At 37.9% G+C, this 21,699-nt stretch overlaps 2 protein-coding genes across 2 annotated transcripts; both read right to left on the bottom strand.

The window, feature by feature from the left end:
• Positions 1-414: 414 nt before the first annotated feature.
• On the bottom strand, positions 415-6,696 carry LOC118222653 (serine protease inhibitor Kazal-type 1-like). The gene is made up of 4 exons (XM_035408397.1): positions 6,578-6,696; positions 5,116-5,153; positions 4,388-4,500; positions 415-711 (listed from the first exon to the last, which is right to left on the bottom strand). Exons 1-4 carry the CDS (start codon positions 6,624-6,626, stop codon positions 660-662), a joined length of 252 nt encoding a protein of 83 aa, XP_035264288.1. The 5' UTR covers positions 6,627-6,696; the 3' UTR covers positions 415-659.
• A 4,804-nt stretch (positions 6,697-11,500) lies between these two features.
• Positions 11,501-15,124, bottom strand: si:ch211-195b11.3 (uncharacterized protein LOC100334344 homolog). The gene is made up of 4 exons (XM_035408704.1): positions 14,968-15,124; positions 14,324-14,364; positions 13,430-13,542; positions 11,501-11,561 (listed from the first exon to the last, which is right to left on the bottom strand). Exons 1-4 carry the CDS (start codon positions 15,014-15,016, stop codon positions 11,504-11,506), a joined length of 261 nt encoding a protein of 86 aa, XP_035264595.1. The 5' UTR covers positions 15,017-15,124; the 3' UTR covers positions 11,501-11,503.
• Between the last annotated feature and the right edge of the window lie 6,575 nt (positions 15,125-21,699).

Below are 21,699 nucleotides of genomic sequence, written 5' to 3'. Positions count from 1 at the left end.
GTTTCTGGTATTTCTCATGTTTAGTAGGGATGATCATCGGGAAGTATTGTGCTGCCTGTTAGATAAGGTAGTGCACGCTGGTACATGGACTGCAATACCTGAATCAGATCCATTCAGCACCAAACCAAAAATTATATACTTACACATTCATTAAAACATGTAATTTAAGTATGTGAGTTGTCCTGACTGTATTATATTTGTTGACTGTTTACACATTCCCTGTGTGAAAATATCATTAAGTGGATTTATCATTAGTTGGCTCTCTGAGTTGCTGACAGGAGCCTCTTCAACAGTCATTTATCACTGCGGTCACCACAGATAGCATTCATTGTACACAGCAGTCAGAAACTTCTGTCCTGTAGACTGTGAGTCATGACACAACTACAAACTCGTAATGATGGAAGATGCGCGTGCTGAATGCTGAATTACTTTATTGATGCGGTGTACAGAATACACTCAAGCGGCAGGGTACAGATTATGAATAAGCAGTAGTCTCCAGATTACAGAGTATGCAGTGAGCCTTCTAGATTCTTCCCCATGGACCCCAAGCAGATGAGCAAGCAGGTAGGGCAAGTGTTGCACGACAGTCGTTACGTTCCCATCCATAAAACAATGTAGGAGAAATCAGTTGAACTGTTGCGGACAGTTTACTTTCCATTTTAGGACCAACACTTCCCAGGGGACGCGACTGGGATTTGAGATTTTCTCCGCCTATAAGGGAAATATAGAACAATGTCACAGCTGCAATACACAGAAAAACACTTCAAGCCTGATATTATGTTGGCAAGAAACGAACCAAGTTTGGAGAAAATATAGTGACCGTACTAATTTTTAATTTAAAAATTCTGCTTTAAAATTCAACTATAAAACAAAACGTTTGAAAGTTGTACAATAAAGGGTTGCAAGGCCTGTGGTATTCGAATGTGTCTAAAATTACATGAATATGTCATGTGTACCACGTAATGCTGGGTAGTGTATTTAGAGTAATGTTTCTCATATGGATAAAAAGAAAACCCAAATAAAACAGAATCCAGGCTGCTCTGGTGTACAGTCTGATGTTTTTAGACCCCTCCTACCCTGCCCAGGCAAAATGTTTGACTCAGTTCCAGTAAATATTCATTTGCTAAACTAGTGGCATGTAAAAATGTAAGAAATAACGGTAACATGGCCATTTGCCATACAGATAAACGATCATAGAAAAATAAAAGACTCCGGTGTCTCTGATGCGAGCATGTCATGGCTAAATAGCCACCTTTTGAGTCTTTTGGTTGTCTCACACAATCATCACACACAATACAATATAATATAAACAGTCTAGACAGTATAAACAAGTCAACAATCTATGTATTAGGTAGCGACTGAAAAGGCACAGGCAGAAGCATAATGCTTATATATGCCTACCCTACATTCTTATCAATTTAAGCTACCCTCCAAAAATAAAACTTAATAAAATAAAAATCATTCACAATTGTAACCCTCAAAACTAGCTTTATAAACCATTCCTTTGAAAACAAAAAGCGAGTTACACATTCTTACATTTATATTAGCATTATTCCATAATTTAACCCCAACAATAGAAATACATCTCCTTTTAATCCCTTTTTTAGCTTTTTGTGCAGTGAATTTACAAACATCTCTCAAATCATAATTGCACTCCTGTATTGAAAAAAACCTTTGTACACAATCTGGGAGTGACTTTGTTTTAGCTCTAAACATAATTTGCATTATTTTATAATATACCAAATCATTAAATTTCATAACATGGGATTTTATAAACATTGGATTAGTGTGATCATAGTAACCAGCCTTATTAATAATACGTATGGCTCGTTTTTGTAGTAAGACTATAGAATTTATAGTCGTTTTAAAGGCCGACCCACACAATTCCACATAGTAAGACATGTAAGGAAGTATAAGTGAGCAATAAATTATATACAAGGCCTTATAATTGAATATATCCCTAGATTTATAAAGGATTGCTATTGACTTTGAAATTTTCCCTTTAATATAGTCAATATGTTGTTTCCATGTTAATTTATGATCAATCACAACCTCTAAGAATTTTGTCTCAAAAACTCTTTCAATTTCAACATCACAGATTTTTTATTCAATATCCCCATCAATTTCCTTTTGATTACCAAAAACCATAAATTTAGTTTTCTTAATATTGAGAGACAATTTATTAACATCAAACCAAGTTGAGAATTTCCAGCTCCCTTTCAATAGCATACAAAAGTTCCTTTACATTTTCCCCAGAGCAAAATAAATTTGTATCGTCTGCAAAAATGACAAATTTTAACATTTCAGTAACATTGCAAACATCATTAATATAAAGTAAAAAAAATGTTTTGGATCAATCACCGATCCCTGGGGTACCCCACAGGTGACCTTCCTAAATCCTGACACAGTTTCATTAATTTGCACACATTGCTGCCTATTTTCCAAGTAGCTTTATTCCATACTTCTCCAATAATTGGCTGTGATCTATAGTATCAAAAGCCTTCTGTAGGTCAATATAAATACCAATAGAACACTCATAATTTTCAACTGCCTTTGTTATTTCTTCTACCATCTCCATTACTGCATATGTAGTAGTTCTATTGTCCCTAAATCCATACTGGTGTTCACTCAATAATTCATATTTACCAATGAAGAGATCCAATTGTTTCACAAATAATTTCTCTAATATTTTTGAAAATTGAGGAAGAAGGGACACCGGTCTATAATTATCCATGTAGTGCTTATCTCCATTTTTAAATATTGGTATTACCTTTGCTGATTTCATATTATTAGGAAAAACACCTCTTTGAAAAGACAGATTATCATCAACGATGCTTTTTATATTGTCCACTGTAGCATCAGAGCTATTTAAAAAATAACTTGGAAATTCAGATTTATAACATCTATTCCGAATAATATGATTGATTACTTTCCAAGTCCTTTGAATGTTGTTTTTACTCTCCTCTAATATTTTATTGTAGTATTCCTTCTTCTGTAATCTCATAATGGAAATCAATTTATTCTTATACAACTTATATTTTTCTTCACTTTCACTGGTTGTCAGTTGTAAATATTTCTTATAAAGTACATTTTTCTTTTTGCATGCCCTTTGCAGACTTTTTGTCATCCATGGCTTTCCTTTATATTTATCCTTCAACCAGCACTTTCTAATAGGACAATGTTTGTTATATAACTCTATGAATGTGAACAAAAATGTATCATAGGCCTGATTAGGATCATCAACATACACCTCATCCCAGCTGTAATTTATAAGGTCCATCTTTAAGGCCTCAATTCTTTCTGGTGTCCTTATTCTTACTAATTTACAAGAAGGCTCACTTACACCAACTGAACATTGAACCTTTAAATTATGTGAAATCACAAAAATAGGAGGATGATCACTGATATCACTTAAAAACAAACCACTTGTTGCTTGATCATGAACATTAGTAAAAATGTTATCAATATGTGTGGCACTTTCTTTAGTTATCCTACTAGGTTTATCAATAAGGGGCCAGAGACCAAAACTAAACATTACATTACAATAGTCTGTTGTTAGTTTATGTTCATTATATTTTAGCATGTCTATATTAAAGTCACCACAAACAAAAATTGATTTCTTATTACATACTTTCCCAAAAATATCAACTATGGTATTCATAAATTGATCAATGTCACTGCTTGGGGTCAGTATTTTTTTATATGAATCTTGCTGATCATATTAATTTGAACATGTGGTCGTGATTCACGTGCCCTAGACCAGTGGTTCTCAAAATCGGTCCTGGGGGACCCCTGTGTATGCTGGTATTCATTCCAACCGCAACAGCAATCCCAGAATTTTAACAAGCTGTTAATTTTTCTTAATTAGGTGCCGATTTTGAGAACCACGTGCCCTAGACATGCTGTGATTAACCATACTAAACACAACTATTTGATTTTCTACATTTCCTGTAATTCATGGCTGCAAATAATATGATTATTTAGTGTGTCACACAGACCAGCTTCCTCTGAGTTCATGTATCTGTAGAGCACTTGTGGAGTCCAGCCTTGTGTAGGTCTTCCACAATAAAATTATTTTTTTCTATTGTCAATTCAAGGTAACTGCCTGATGATAGACACTCACAGACTCTTGGATATTGCCCTCGTCTTTTAAACCATTTTTTGTTGCGTGGCTATACCTAATGTTTGGCCCAGAGAGGCACAAGAAGCAGTGCATTTTCTATTACACTGTATGCTTTCATGTCAGCCAGTATGAAAATAAAGGAGCACATAAATCTCTCAAGTGTTGGTCTCCATGCATCTCTGTGCATTAGTGTCCAAATGTGTTATGTTGTGCAACAGAAAACAATCAATACACAAGGGAAGGAAAGATAAATCTGCAACTTACAGGTTGGCACGACAGAGTTCACAAGTATTCTTATAAGTTACTTTGTCAGTCCCGCACACAGGTTCCCAGTTGGTAGGACATGTTCCTTTCTCAGCATCCTTCGTGCATAAAGGCTGTTATGGGAGGATATGACAGAGCACTGATTAATTGAAGGGTGTACATGTTTTTCTTCATATTTTGTTTCTATGATTGTGTATCTGTTCTGCAAAGGGCCGTATCCTTAGTAACTTAGTTTCTGCTTATGTGGTTACATGCCAATGCTTTATTTGATGAATATTTGCTGAAGCAAACTGAGTAAACCTTTATGCTTCTTGGCATTTGAACATGTCACCACTCCTGCACGAGGCCACTTTTCTAACAACGTAACGTATAATGCTGTCTCGTGCAATCCTCAGTTCTGTTAACTATATTACAGAAGAGGAGTCAGACAGTCCAGGAGGGGTCTAAAAAAATCATACTGAACATCAATTCAGACTGGATTCTTTATTCTTTGTGTTTTGTTTTTTATCTGTGTGAGAAACAGTACTTTGAATGCTCTACCCAGCATTGCATATGGTAGGCACATTACATATGACATATTAAGCTAATTTTACACACATTCAAATACCATGGGACTTAGAACAACTTTTGTACAAATAAGCACAGGGAATGCAAATGACTTTTTTCTCTTCAAACTTGGCTTGTTACATGTAAACACAATGTCAGACTTCCCCTCTGTAGTGCCTCACCCAACGGGGCGGTGATTCCGGGAAAAACGCTGCGATCTCTGAAAGAAAGAATGAGGTTGACGTGTCAGTGCCCTTTTCTGTTGGGAATGGCAGTTGGTCAGTAAGGTCATAGTTCAGCACATCTCAGCCATAGTCCAGTGTCATAGTTGTGTTGCGGATGAATACTTCAACGCGCATTGTTTCCCCGTAGTCTAGCAACAGTGTGGATTTTCCTGTGGCGGCCCAACGGTAAGATTATCCTCCACAATAAAAATAACGCTTATAAATAATATTTCAGCTATAATAACAAACAGTAACTTGACAGTCAAACCTGAGCTAAAGATTGGGAGCCGAGACAATATTGGAAATAACAGTGGACATTGACCCCAACTCGCCGTGTCTGTGGTATCATTTTCTGTTTCTGGCGAGAAGGATAACACAGTGCGATTCGGGGTCTGGATGATAAAGTGAGACAGCCTAATGTAGTTGTATTACGCCATCAAGTGGTGCTGATGATTTTTACCTCCCATTGTTTTCTACCACAAGGGCAAGGCGTAAGTAAAACTCCCAGAGCATGCAGCCTGTTTGCTTGTTCAGCTCTACATATAAAAATTATAATTATAAAGGCAAGGCAAGGCAAGTTTATTTGTATAGAACCTTTCATACACAAAGGCAATTCAAAGTGCTTCACATAGATACATGATGAAACACAGAATAAGAATAAAATAGAGTAAGATATAAAATAACAAATAAAAAAGTTCTCATAAAAATAAAAAAGTGCAGATATTCACTTAAAAAAGGAATAAATAAATGAATAATAATAAAGCAAATTGTTCCACTCTCTCAAGATTATTATAGAATAATTTTTCCGTGTTTTTTTTTCCCTTTTGGTGCTCGGTCCTTTAAGAAAGTCACAATGCACATGTTACTTTGCCTTCATGGACACAGACACATGAAAATGAAGCTCATTAATGTTAGAACTAGCTGGATATCTGGATATCAAGAATTCCATTTTTAACTAGTTCAAATGTAACTCTTGATATCAAAAATTCTTATTTTTACTAGTTAAAATTGAATAGTTGACATCAAGAATTCATATTATTACTAGTTAAAATTGAATTCTTGATTTCAAGAATTTGTATTGTAAGTAGTTAAAATGGAATTCTCGATATCAAAAACAAATTGAATAAAAGTTTTACACTTCAGTAAAAGTTGAGAATCTGCACTTTATCCACATCTGAAGTGTTCAACCCAAAGAAGCAACGATAACAGTCTGCTCAAATATATTTAAACCAGCTCGAATAAGACTCCCTTAAATGTCATCAAAAAAGAAAAAAAAACCCCATTCACAATCCACACCTTCAACCCCACGGACAGGATAAACAAATGTATTTTGGAGCGGCTAAAATAAGACTCCTTTTAAGGAGAGGTGAATAAATATACACAGATTTTAACATCATGCCCTGAACTTGCTGGTACTCACCAGACACTGCGACCAGCAGCACTATGCAGACCAGGATAGTGTGTTTCATGGTGCCTCTGAGGTTGTCCTAATGAGAGTGTGACTGCAGGTGTGTTTGTCCCTGTTTCTGTCTCTGTTCTGGTCCCAGCTCTCTTTAATTGGAGCTGGACCCTGTCCCCACAGCACCCCTCTACCATCCTCTGCACACACCAACATTTGGTTGCGCAGGTTATGTAAAATTTAATTGCAGTTATATTCAAAACTCAGAATTAATTAAAATTTTTCTATTCATGCCTCCAGAACTGGGATGGCAGGTATGCCATCCAGCCAAGTTGCGCCTTGGTGAGGTGGCAGGCCTCGTACCTATACAGCACTGAGAGTTTGCCACTTTTCAGGGTTTCCTACAGAAATAGCCAGAATGGCCACAGGCTCTCAGCACTTAAAAACATTAACTTCTGCACCTGCTGACCTTGTGTAGACACACAGAATTCAAAAACAAATTTACACATTCTCAGAATAAAGCCCCAAATTTAGGGGATTTTGTGTTTTTTCCTTCTTCTTCTTCTTCTTCTTCCTGCTGATTACATCATCACAAATGATCCAGGCCCACAAATAATACGTCTCTCCATTGGACATTTAGGTACATCAGCCAATAAAAACATCAGATACACACACAAACTGGACGTACATATATTTAACCAAAATAATTTGTGCCTACTTTGGCTACTTTGGTGGTGGCCTGTTGGTAACGTGCTTGTCTACGGGATCTTTGGATGACTGAGAGACACGAGGTAGAATACTACCTGAGACTCAGGAAAATCTTTAACTCATTACGCAAGCTTATTTGCAAAATAATAATTGCCTATTTCTTTGAAGCTATTGCTTTTGCATCTGTATAATCTTTGTTGGAACTCATCTGTATTCCTGAAATACATATTAATTTATTATTTTGCATACAAACTGCATTGTTTCATGACTCAAGGTGAGTATCGTTAGTCTCTCAGTGAGCAAAAAGACCGAATACAAATGGTATCCAAATGTTTGAAGGGATGGAAATCTAGGTTGACAGATGTTTTGACATAAACAGATTAGGTTAGCTCTATTTACCTCTCATTTCGCTCATGTTTTGCCCTGATATAGCCTGGCTATGTGCTAGCCGGCTAGGAAGCTTTCGCTTTTCAACCAAATCTTTCACTGAACATTTAGATTGTACATGTTTCCATCTAGGTTGTATATGTTACCATTTAGGTTTGGTTAACTGGCTAGATTTGGTTGAAATGTGAAAGTTTTCTAGTCGGCTAAGATTTTTTGAAGTGGTTTTATTTTGAAATTCCTTAATCATAATTCTTATTGAGTGATACTGTGAGATGCCCGCTCTATGGATAAAAAGTGGAATTTGTTTGTGGAAACAGAAAGTTTATTTTTGATTCCAATCTGAATTTTCCCATATATTTACTTTATGTGATTTTTGGTGTGCTATTATTTTAGAAATTCCCCACTGAACTCACCTGACTAATCAGAAACACCTGTGAAAGCAGTTTTCCCAACCATTATGGCACCCTGAAATGGGGCGAGGGCTGGGGGGTTCTATGTGGTGAAACCAAACTGTATTAAAATAGCCTTTAATAAAAGCTGAGAATCTGCACTTTATCCACATATGAATGGTTTGATTACAAATCTGAAATTACGTACATAGAGTACATAGCCAAATCAAGGAATAGTATGGCTTTTTTACAAACATTGTGGGGCTCACTATGTATATTACAAACTACAAAAGTTAATGTGGTAATGAATGGTGTTTGTGTCTGGATTACTGACAAACTGAAAGATATTAACCAATGGAAGTGCTACGAGGATAGCCTACAAGGCACACAGTACAGTAAGAGGTATATTTACAGTTGTTTTATCACTGTAGTATTGTGCAACCAACATTGATAGCACAAAAATTGTAAAATATAATTTTCTGTCATATTCAGAACTTTTGAATTACTGCCATTGCCAGTGTTACTTACTAAGGATTAATTGCATGGCCTGGTTACTTCAGTAAAGCCACAGCAGAGGCATTTCCCAACAGCTTAGACGTGTGCAATAAGGTGACAGGCCCACAATGTCTTCAATGAGCTGCATGACCCGTTCACTTCTCTCTTTACGTTTTGGCACAGAAAGTTGGCGTTTCCAATTATTCCAAATGTGTAGTTCATCTGAATGACCGCAAGACCACACTCACAGGAGCTCGGAGTTTCAGTCCTATAAATGCCTGCGGTTAGGATTAACTATAGCTTTCACACGTGCGCCTAAATACACACATGGATTAATATATAATGGAACATTACAATTCTTTTCTCAGTATACATCAAAAAATAAATAAATGGCAAAGTGGCAAACAATTGTACCACTTTTCAAAATTAAAAGGCACCGAAAACAGTTTCATGAAAACAAAATTTGAGTGTCAGAGAGTGCTATGTTCACACTGACCTGCTGTGGGCTTGTTTTTTTCTTTTTTCTTTTCTTTTTTTTTTAGGAAAGAGTGGATCTATATGATTAAAAAGAGATTCATCTTTAACTGTACTAGTCTTTTAAGCAAAATGTGTGGATGTAGGCTATTGTGTTACATGCAGAACTAAAAATCGATGAACATCAGTCTGTCATATGCAACAGGGCTTTCTAAATGCTTCTGGGAAAGATGGGTTAGGGTGTCATCAGTGCCTCAAATTTTTGTTTGAATTTTACAGCTCGTTTGCATTGGTAAAGCCACAGCAGAGGCATTTCTCAAAAGTAAAATATAATTTCCGGTTTATTCAAAACTTTTGGATAACTACCAGGGCCAGTGTTATATACTCAGGATTAATTCATAAAAAATTTTATACCCATTTGCATTGCTAGCGCAAGGGCTGAGGCATTTCCCAACAGCTTAGACGTGTGCAATAAGTTGACAGGCCCAAAATGTCTTCAACGAGCTACTTGACCCTTTGATTTCCCACTTTACATTTTGCTTAGGTACATAAAGGGGCTGTTCGTGATTTTTCCAACTATGGAGTTCATCGAAATGACCAGAAGGTGGAAGTACACTCACCGGAGCTCTGAGTTTCGGCCACATTCATGCTCCCCCGCCCTCAGTTGGCTGCAGGCTTGGAGAAAGCCGTTCTGGACGACGCATGCGCGGTTTAAACAAAGCCGTTCTCGATGACGTATGCGCAGTTTTAATCCGAATATGGCACCGGCTGTTTTGCTCTACTAAATGTTCAATATTATGATGCGTGACTCATTATTTATTTATATTTACTTAAAGGGGTTTTGAGTCTGTGAATGAGAGTAAGTTGGACATGGCTTTAGTAATATGTATCTATTAAGAGCTCAGGTGTTAACGTTAGCTAACTAACTAGCGAACTTTAGCTAATTTAACATTAGGCTACTCACTGTAGTCGGGTGCACGCACGGCTGTGTACTGTTTTTCCTTTGTTAAGCACTCGGCTAGCAAACTAGCCGGTTCGATAATTCGGCCACCTTGCTGACCGGGAAAAAGAAGAAGGAGAAAACGCTAAATCATCTAAGTTTAGGGGTTTATTGTGCGGACATGTGAAGTTGTTTGTTAATTCTGTCTGTAGAAATATGGTCACAAGGTACCGAAATGAATGTGCTTAAGGTCTGAGAGTCTGTGGTCAGAGTGGTTATTTCTGTAGGAAATCCTGAAAAGTGACACAAACTCGCTTCTGCATAGGTATGAGGCATGCCGCCCAGCCAATGTGTAACTTGACGGGATGGCATACCTCCCACCCCAATTGTTGAAATTACTTTTGCGTTGCTGTGCAGTTCCCTATTAGCCTATGTCTGACTGATGCCACCAATGTTTGTTCGGTTTGCCAAATGGATGACCTCTTGTTTGGGGGTTTCTGGTATTTCTCATGTTTAGTAGTGATGTCATCGGGAAGTATTGTGCTGCCTGTTAGATAAGGCAGTGCACGCTGGTACATGGACTGCAATACCTGAATCAGATCCATTCAGCACCAAACCAAAAAATATATACTTACACATTCATTAAAACATGTAATTTAAGTATGTGAGTTGTCCTGACTGTATTCTATTTGTTGCCTGTTTACACATTCCCTGTGTGAAAATATCATTAAGTGGATTTATCATTAGTTGGCTCTCTTGAGTTGCTGACAGGAGCCTCTTCAACAGTCATTTATCACTGCGGTCACCACAGATAGCATTCATTGTACACAGCAGTCAGAAACTTCTGTCCTGTAGACTGTGAGTCATGACACAACTACAAACTTGTACTGATGGAAGATGCGCGTGCTGAATGCTGAATTACTTTATTGATGCGGTGTACAGAATACACTCAAGCGGCAGGGTACAGATTATGAATAAGGAGTAGTCTCCAGATTACAGACTATGCAGTTGGCCTTCTAGATTCTTCCCCATGGACTCCAAGCAGATGAGCAAGCAGGTAGGGCAAGTGTTGCACGACAGTCGTTACGTTCCCATCCATAAAACAATGTAGGAGAAATCAGTTGAACTGTTGCGGACAGTTTACTTTCCTTTTTTGGGTCAACACGCCCATGGGGCCACATCATGACGTTCGTCCCCTTTTCCCTGTGAAATATAGCACAGTGCCACAGCTGCAATAGAAATACGCAGAAAAACACTTCAAGCCTGATGTTATGTTGGCAAGTAACAAAACAAGGGGGGAAAAATAGTCCCCGTACTAATTTGCAATGAAAATTCTGCTTTAAGTTTCAAACGTTAAAAAACACACTAAAAAATAGACTGAAGTTCTACAGCAAGGAAAGCTTTTCAACTCCTGTGGTATTTGATTGTGTATAAAATTACACTAATACACTAAGCGGTCCTCCTCGCGGGAGAGTCGTGAGCCGTTTACGTTCCCCAACACAAAACAATGCAGGAGAAAGCATTTTAACTTTGAGTGAACTGGACCGTTTACTTTCAGTAGTCGACTGGACAGTTCCCTTCATGCACGATCATGATGTTTTCATTCTTTTTCCTGTAAGATAAGTAGAGCAGTGTCATGGCTACAGAGAAAAAACACTTCAAGCCTGAAATTATGTTGGCACAGTAACAAGCCAAGGTTGGAGAAAAAAAGGTACTGTACTAATTTGCACTGAAAAAATTATGTAACAGACAAAAGTTGTACAGCAGGTAAGCGATTTCAACCCCTGTGGTATTTGAATATGTGTTAATATGTCATGCCTAACATATGCTGGCTAGTGTAGTGTTTCGCGTGTGGATAAAGAGAGAACAGAATAACTAATCCAGTCTCCTTTGATGTTCAGTCAAATTTTTTTAAACACCCTCATGGACTGTCTGACGCAATGAATTACATAAGACCTAGAAGGGAATCTGCCAATGAACTACAATTCAGTGGTCTGACTCCACATCTGTAATATAGTTAACAGAACTGAGGACTGTATGGGGAAGCAGTATAAGTTATGCTGTTAGAAAAATGGTCTTGACCAGCAGTTTCACTACTACTACTACTTCATGGCCAAAAGTATGTGGACACCTGACACCCAAAATCTAATTTAAAATTATGGGCATTACTGTCTAACCTTTGCTGCTATAGCAACCTCCACTCTACTGGGAAGGCTTTATACTATGTGTTGGAGCTTTGCTGTGGGGATTTGCTTCCATTCAGTCAAAAGATCATTAGTGATGTAGGGCACCGATTGGGCGATTAGGCCTGGCTCGCAGCAGCCTTTCCAATTGATCCCAAGGGTGTTGGATGGGGTTGAGGTCAGGGCTCTTTGCAGGCCAGTCAAGTTTTTCCACACCGTTGTCAACAACAACCATTTCTGTATGGACCTTGCTGTGTGACTGGGGGCATTGTCATCCTAAAATAGGAAACAGCCTTTCCAGAACTGTTTGGGAACCAAAAGTATCTGGACACCCCTTGGTCTGGATCTGTTTCTCAAATCTCCATGCTACAGATTTGAGAAAACAGCCCCAGACCAAGGGGTGTCCAGATACATTTGGTCATGAAGTGTGGGTTCACATTCCAAGAAGGCAAAATGCCTAACTCAGTTTACTCCAGTAAATATTAATCTATTTAAATAGTGGCATGTAACAATGTAACTTATACCTATGCTGAACAGATATAGGCTACAATTATAAAAGACAGTCTCTCATTTGAGAATGTCATGACTAAATAGCCACCTTTTGATTCCGATGCTTGTTTTGTGTTATCAACCTGTAATTTACTTGATTGTCTCCTAAATAAAAACATGTCTCTGCTTGGGTTCTGTATCTCTTGATCTGAACCTGAATCTAGCCAATCATATAAGTTTGAGCATGCGGTCTTGATTCACATGTGCTAGACGTACTCTGGTTAACCACATTAAACACATCCTTTCGATTTTGCACATTTTCTGTAATTCATGGACACAAATAATCTGATTATGTTTAGTGTGCCCCCTGATCGTCTGCCTTATACGTAAATCAGATTCCCCTCTGTCTGACGTTTATTTGTACAAGCCCTTGTGGTGTCCAACCTCCTGTTGGTCTTCAACAATGAAACTGGTTATTTTTATCGCCTGTTCAAGGTGACCACCTGCTTCCTTATGACAGACTCTCACACTGTTAGTTAAATATTGGCCAAGCCTTTTAAACCCTTTTTTATTGTTGTGTGGCTATACCTAATTTTTGGGCCAGAGACGCACAAGAAGCAGTGCATTTTATATTGTATGCTGTATGCTTCTATGGCAGCTAATATGTAAAGAAAAGAATAAAAATATCTTCAAAGCCTAACTCAAGTGCAGGCCTCCCTGCACCTCAGTGCATTAGTGTACACGTGTGTTATGTTCTGCAGCAGAAAACAATCAACGCACAAGAGAGGGGGAAAAATCTTCTACTTACTTGTTTTCATAACAGAGTAAACACTCGTTATCATAAGTTTGGCCATCAGTCCCACACACAGGATGGAAAATTCTGGGACAGAAGCCACTTTCGGAACCCTTCGAGCATTTGGCCTGTTAGAGGAAGGTATGAAAGAGCAGCCATTAATGGAAATAAAAACCATAAATGGTTCTATGATTGTGCATCTGTTCAGCAAAGGGCCATGTCCTAAATAACTCAGTTATTGCCTACATTTTTACACGCCACCACTTCACCGCTTTTTCACTACTTGGCATGTGAACCTGTCACCACTCCTGGTCGAGGTTAGTTTTCTAGCAACACCACTTATGCTGCTGCCTCATGCAGTCCTCAGTTCTGTTAACTATATTACAGAAGTGGAGTCAGAGAGTCCAGGAGTGGTCTAAAGAAATTAAACTGACCATCAAAACAGACTGGATTCTTTTTTCTTTGTGTATTCTTTTGAAATTACTCTAACTACACTACGCAGAATTTGATGTGGTACACAGAGAGGTGGAAAATCCAGGTTCAGAAAGTAAAAGTCCTCCACAGTATTTTGTTCTAATCACTTGGATTTGCTAATTAGCACAATTCTTCAGCCAGGTAGGTAGAATGAATTAGCGAAATCAGCTGGCTGAGTTCATGGGTGGTCGAAGCACATGTCAGGACTTTTACTTACCGAGCCCTGGACTTTCCATCTCTGGGCTCACATGACACATTAAGGTGAATTTGCACACATTCTAATACCACGGGTGCTGGAACCCTTTACCTGTTATATAACTTTTGTGAAAAAGAGCACAGGGATTACAAATGAGTGCAAACTGACTTTTTTTTCTCTTCAAACTTGGCTTGTTACTTGCCAACATAATGTCAGACATCTTCTCTATGATGCCTCACCTGTCTGGGCTCTGGCTGTGTCCTTTCATCGGCTGAGAGCTCTGGAAGAAAGAACGAGGTTGACGTGTGAGTGCCCTTTTTCTACTGGGAATCTGAGCCATAGTTCAGTGTCACAGTTCTGTTGTGGGTGAATACTGAGGGATTGGCCTCCCCTGAGCCACAGTTGGTGCACAGAAATTGAAAAGAAATGTTTGTACTTCGGTTTGTTATTCAATAAATGTGCATGAGCTGAATTCTTCTCTACCTAAAGTTTTTTTTAAATGTACATAGAACAAACTACTAGTTAATGTCATGCAGAATTGAAAATGGAAGCAAAGTAAAGTACTGACGGCCCAAATAACAGCCACAACAAGAGAAATGAAAAAGAAAGTATCTCACAAATATTTTATTCTGATTGCCTTTATAATGACATGTATTTTGTCTTGATTTTTTTCTCTCCCTCTGCCAGAAATATCTGAGGATGTTTCCTCAAAATTCACTGTCCCTTAAAAAGAGAAAACCCCATTCACAGTCCCCACCATCAACACCACGGACAGGATAAACAAATGTATTTTGGAGCGGCTAAAAAATAAGAGACCTTTTAAGGAGAGTTTAATAAATATACACAGATTTTAACATCATGCCCTGAACTTGCTGGTACTCACCAGACACTGCGACCAGCAGCACTATGCAGACCAGGATAGTGTGTTTCATAGTGCCTCTGAGGTTGTCCTAATGAGAGTGTGACTGCAGGTGTGTTTGCCCCTGTTTCTGTCTCTGTTCTGGTCCCAACTCTCTTTATATGGAGCCAGAGCCAGTCCCCATTGCACCCCTCTACCGTCCTCTGCATACATTAAAATTTTGGTTGTTGATGTGCAAATGCTGGTCATGGCACCAGCCCACAGACCTGTCGATCTCTGCTTTGCAACTACTGTTATCAGATTTCCCAAGTTAATATTTCTCACCTTATTTCCTATTATTGCTCTGCTCAGGAGGGGTAGCCAGTCATGAAAATGCTCTGTTTAAAAAAATAAGTAATAAAATAATTTAACTTAGATACATACAAATAACATACAAAGGAAAACATACCCAAAAAAAAAGTTTTAGTTATTACCTCTGTTTGTAAAGTGCCTGCTGCTTAATTTCTTGCTGAAAATTGGTGTGAGGTTTGGTGTAGTGGCTTCCAATTATCGAAAATGATCTGGTATATCCACTATCCAGTCCCTTTAATAGACAGCCATTCCACTGGGCTGCCATATTTCATACACTCAACTATGATCTAGAGTCTTTGAACATATAGAGAAATACTTTACACAACTGACCTGTAATATAAAGTAATTGTGTATGGTTGTAGTTATCTTTTTGAGAGTAGTAGGTGGCTTTAGAAGTTACTGAATATTTTTTCCCAATAAAAAATATTTTACCAAACCATTTTTCCAAATGAAGTGTTGTAGTATAACCAACATGAGACCATTGATGTGTGAAGTGATTTTGGGGACACTACACTGTATAAGAGTGAAGTTATTGATATTTTTGTAGTATCTCTTTTCGGTGTTTAAAAGAAGGCAGACTGAACATCACAGCCGACTGGATTCTTTTTTCTTAGTGTATTTTTTTTAAATGACTGGAAATATCCTACCCAGAATTTGATGTGGTACACAGAGAGGTGGAAAATCCAGGTTCAGAAAGTAAAAGTCCTCCACAGTATTTTGTTCTAATCACTTGGATTTGCTAATTAGCACAATTCTTCAGCCAGGTAGGTAGAATTAATTAGCGAAATCAGCTGGCTGAGTTCATGGGTGGTTGAAGCACATGTCAGGACTTTTACTCACCGAGCCCTGGACTTTCCATCTCCAGGCTCACATGACACATTAAGGTGAATTTGCACACATTCAAATACCACAGGTGCTGGAACCCTTTACCTGTTATATAACTTTTGTGAAAAAGAGCACAGGGATTACAAATGAGTGCAAACTGACTTTTTTTTCTCTTCAAACTTGGCTTGTTACTTGCCAACATAATGTCAGACATCTTCTCTATGATGCCTCACCTGTCTGGGCCCTGGCTGTGTCCCTTCATCGGCTGAGAGCTCTGAAAAGAAAGAACGAGATTGACGTGTGAGTGCCCTTTTCTATTCATAGCCATAGTTCAGTGTCACAGTTCTGTTGTGGGTGAATACTGAGGGATTGGCCTCCACTGAGCCACGGTCCATTGTTGAGCAGTGCGGGGCAAACAGCACTTCCTGTCTGAGCTCAGGACAGGAAATTTTCTCACGCGAGGGAAACGGGAAAAGCGTCTCCTTTATCCACCCATTCTGACCTCTACTGTGAAACACTTTTCACTCAAAATGAGCTGGGATTTCTTGTTCTCACTGATTTTTAAAAGTATTTTTAATTTGGAATCACCATTTGGAATCGTCATCAGCCATCACGTAATAACGGCAAAATGCATTAACTTTAATGACCAATTAGTATTTGTTTAACTATTTGTATTTCACCATCAAATGCTGAAAATGTACAGAATTTGTTTTAAATACTTCTTGCATTTCTTATTTCTTCATATATTCTTGCATATGCATGGCATGTCATGGTTTATTTGTGTGTGTGTGTTTGTGTGTGTGAGTATATACTTCTAGTTTTACTTAAAAATAATCGCAGACACAATTGTATAGACATCCAATAAATAATGGAATTGTAATTAAAACCAAAGGATGCTGTTTTGAGGAAAGTCAGGAAAGTAAAAGTCACCTTTGACTGCATTTAAGACAAATGCAACAAATGACTGCATTTAAAACAGACTCAACAAGAAAAATTAAAACATCTTGAATTCTTAAAGAGATACTCCCCACATCTTAGAAATATTTTATTCTGCTTGCCTTGATAACGACGTGTAACTTGTGCCATTAATTTTTATTGTCTGGCGGAAATATCTGATGATGTTTCCTCAAAATTCATTGTTCCTTAAATGTCATCAAAAAAGAAAAAAAAAAACCCATTCACAATCCACACCTTCAACCCCACGGACAGGATAAACAAATGTATTTTGGAGCGGCTAAAATAAGACTCCTTTTAAGGAGAGGTTAATAAATATACACAGATTTTTACATCATGCCCTGAACTTGCTGGTACTCACCAAACACTGCGACCAGCAGCACTATGTAGACCAGGATAGTGTGTTTCATGGTGCCTCTGAGGTTGTCCTAATGAGAGTGTGACTGCAGGTGTGTTTGCCCCTGTTTCTGTCTCTGTTCTGGTCCCAACTCTCTTTAAATGGAGCTAGACCCTATCCCCACAGCACCCCTCTACCATCCTCTGCACACACCAACATTTGGTTGGGCAGGTTATGTAAAATTTAATTCCAGTTATATTCAAAACTCAGAATTAATTTAAATTTTTCTATTCGTGCCTCCAGAACTGGGATGGCAGGTATGCCATCCAGCCAAGTTACGCCTTGGTGAGGTGGCAGGCCTCGTACCTATACAGCACTGAGAGTTTGCCACTTTTCAGGGTTTCCTACAGAAATAGCCAGAATGGCCACAGGCTCTCAGCACTTAAAAACATTAACTTCTGCACCTGCTGACCTTGTGTAGACACACAGAATTCAAAAACAAATTTACACATTCTCAGAATAAAGCCCCAAATTTAGCGAATTTTGTGTTTTTTTCCTTCTTCTTCTTCTTCTTCCTGCTGATTACATCATCATAAATGATCCAGGCCCACAAATAATACGTCTCTCCATTGGACATTTAGGTACATCAGCCAATAAAAACATCAGATACACACACAAACTGGACGTACATATATTTAACCAAAATAATTTGTGCCTACTTTGGCTACTTTGGTGGTGGCCTGTTGGTAACGTGCTTGTCTACGGGATCTTTGGATGACTGAGAGACACGAGGTAGAATACTACCTGAGACTCAGGAAAATCTTTAACTCAGTACGCAAGCTTATTTGCTAAATAATAATTGCCTATTTCTTTGAAGCTATTGCTTTTGCATCTGTATAATCTTTGTGGGAACTCATCTGTATTGCTGAAATACATATTAATTTATTATTTTGCATACAAACTGCATTGTTTCATGACTAAAGGTGAGTATCATTAGTCTCTCAGTGAGCAAAAAGACCGAATACAAATGGTATCCAAATGTCTGAAGGGATGGAAATCTAGGTTGACAGATGTCTCGACATAAACAGACTAGGTTAGCTCTATTTACCACCAATTTCGCTCATGTTTTACACTGATATAGCCTGGCTATGTGCTAGCCGGCTAGGAAGCTTTCGCTTTTCAACCAAATCTTTCACTGAACATTTAGATTGTACATGTTTCCATCTAGGTTGTATATGTTACCATTTATGTTTGGTTAACCGACTAGATTTGGTTGAAATGTGAAAGTTTTCTAGTCGGCTAAGATTTTTGAAGTGGTTTCATTTTGAAATTCCTTAATCATAATTCTTATTGAGTGATACTGTGAGATGCCCGCTCTATGGATAAAAAGTGGAATTTGTTTGTGGAAACAGAAAGTTTATTTTTGATTCCAATCTGAATTTTCCCATATATTTACTTTATGTGATTTTTGGTGTGCTATTATTTTAGAAATTCCCCACTGAACTCACCTGACTAATCAGAAACACCTGTGAAAGCAGTTTTCCCAACCATTATGGCACCCTGAAATGGGGCGAGGGCGGGGGGGTTCTATGTGGTGAAACCAAACTGTATTAAAATAGCCTTTAATAAAAGCTGAGAATCTGCACTTTAACCACATATGAATGGTTTGATTACAAATCTGAAATTATGTACATAGAGTACATAACCAAATCAAGGAATAATATGGCTTTTTTACAAACATTGTGGGGCTCACTATGTATATTACAAACTACAAAAGTTAATGTGGTAAAGAATGGTGTTTGTGTGTGGATTACTGACGAACTGAAAGTTATTAACCAATGGAAGTGCTACGAGGATAGCCTACAAGGCACACAGTACAGTAAGAGGTATATTTACAGTTGTTTTATCACTGTAGTATTGTGCAACCAACATTTGGTAGCACAGAAATTGTAAAATATAATTTTCTGTCATATTCAGAACTTTTGAATTACTGCCATTGCCAGTGTTACTTACTAAGGATTAATTGCATGGCCTGGTTGCTTCAGTAAAGCCACAGCACAGGCATTTCCCAACAGCTTAGACGTGTGCAATAAGTTTACAGGCCCACAATGTCTTCAATGAGCTGCATGACCCGTTCACTTCTCCCTTTACGTTTTGACACAGAGAGGGGGCGTTTCCGATTATTCCAACTGTGTAGTTCATCTGAATAACCGCAAGATGGAGACACACTCACAGGAGCGCGGAGTTTCAGTCCTATTCATGCCTGCGGTTAGGATTAACTATAGCTTTCACACGTGCTCCTAAATACACACATGGATTAATATATAATGGAACATTACAATTCTTTTCTCTGTGTACATCAAAAAAAATTTAGATGGCAAAGTGGCAAACAATTGTACCACTTTTCAAAATGAATAGGCACAGAAAACGATTTCATGAAAACAAAATTTTCACACAAAATGTTTGGTTGAACATATTAAGGGCACGATTAATAGAAGGATTTGCATAGGTATTTTACAAATGGTTAGTATATCAAAATGCAAATTTTCACAAAACACTTTGTATTAATTAAGGCTTCCCTGTATTTTATTTTATCAACCGAAAGGTCAGGTAAGTTTTTTCAGCTTTTAGGCACCATCTACAGCTGGATAATATTCTTCAGGGACTTGTTCAGAACTCATCACCGGTGGAAATAATGCATGTAACAGTTCAGTCCTGGTGAGTTTTCCATTAAGAACACAAGATTGAAAATTGTTATTTCTTGACCGCTCTACCGCAGACAAATGTGTAAGTCAGAGCTCCTGCCATTTATCTAAGATAGATGGAAGATGTTGGAGTGTTAATTCTGTTGATAGATATACATAATAAATATACATATATACATTCATATACAGAAATGCATGAAATGACTGAGCCCTTGCATCCAGCCAAGGGTTACCTGAAAAGCATGATGGGATATTCCAGGGACAAAGCTGCTCTAGGCCTACTCCGTACAATGAACTGGAAACACACTGAAGAGGCTCGTCGAAGCAATCAACACATCCCACTGTAATTCTGAATATAATGAGGGCTATGCTATGAACAGCCCATAATAATAGGTTTGAAAAATTGAGATTTTAAAGGCAATGTGACCCCTCTGTCTCCTTTTTACATGCGCACCCTATCAGCCCTTTCATTCAAAGGTATAATTATGTATCTTTTTTTCTTTAATGACCCTCATTCATTCATATTATGTCAGGAGAAAAATAACAAAGAGGAAGCCCATTGTACTGTTAATTATCGCAGACCCACTGCCCAGATCTTAAAATAAATGACAAACAGAAGTAAGATAATGAGAAAGTTGATCTGGAAATGATGAGAGAAACTAACCTAAACTTGTAATGGGGTCAATGAGCATTTATGTAAAAACAATGCCATTTGCAGTCCATGCCCCCCATTAATATACGGTTCCCTGGCTGAATTGCTGCAATCTCCCTCCTGATCAGAACCCATGATAAAAAGTTATCGTCATTTCTCTATTTTTTTTTTTTTTTTAAGCTGATCTTTATTTAAGTTTCTCAAATGTCATACATCATCACATTTGCTCTTTGATAAAGTTCCCAGGCAAAATCTCTTATACTTGGAACATTCTGCTCTGAGAGACGTTTTTTTTTTTTTTGGCCTTAACTTTGTTTTCCTTCAATTTAATTTATACTATAATCTATACTTATATTCACAAAAAAAAAGTTTTTACATCACAGTAATATATATTTTTCAATATAACCACACAGCATTGTGGGTAAAGCTCAAGAATATCCATTTCACAGTAACGTCGCTCTTTGTGCCCCAATTAACAAATGTCTCAAAGGTTCATTGCGAGGCCAGTCAGGTGTTGAGCAGGAGGTTTTTTTCTTTTCTTTCACGCCTCTGTTCTTTGTGTTAATGAATGATTAGTGTCGTTCACACTCGCCACCACAGCATTATGCAGGAGAGCAATCAGACACAAACAGCGAAGGTTATGGCCTATCGTATTTTTTGACCATTTTATTATGTAAGCTTGATTTGCAATAATGTGATGCGGTGGTTATGCAGCTCAATTTGCAATCTGTGGGTTCAAGATTTGAATGTTGCTTGGGGTGCTTTGCTGCTGTACCCAGGAGCACTCAGATGCAAGGTTTTTCAGAAAACATGCTAGCTTTATGATTGGACAATATATAAAACATGACCCCCAAACAAAGGACACCTACGGAGCTAAAAAAAAATGCAATTTTTAAGGATGATATCTTGTCTGGCCTCACCTATGTAGGTGT

Source organism: Anguilla anguilla, chromosome 3 (assembly GCF_013347855.1).
Source record: "Anguilla anguilla isolate fAngAng1 chromosome 3, fAngAng1.pri, whole genome shotgun sequence".
Taxonomy (NCBI): domain Eukaryota; kingdom Metazoa; phylum Chordata; class Actinopteri; order Anguilliformes; family Anguillidae; genus Anguilla; species Anguilla anguilla.
This window is presented reverse-complemented; position numbering and strand designations above follow the sequence as displayed.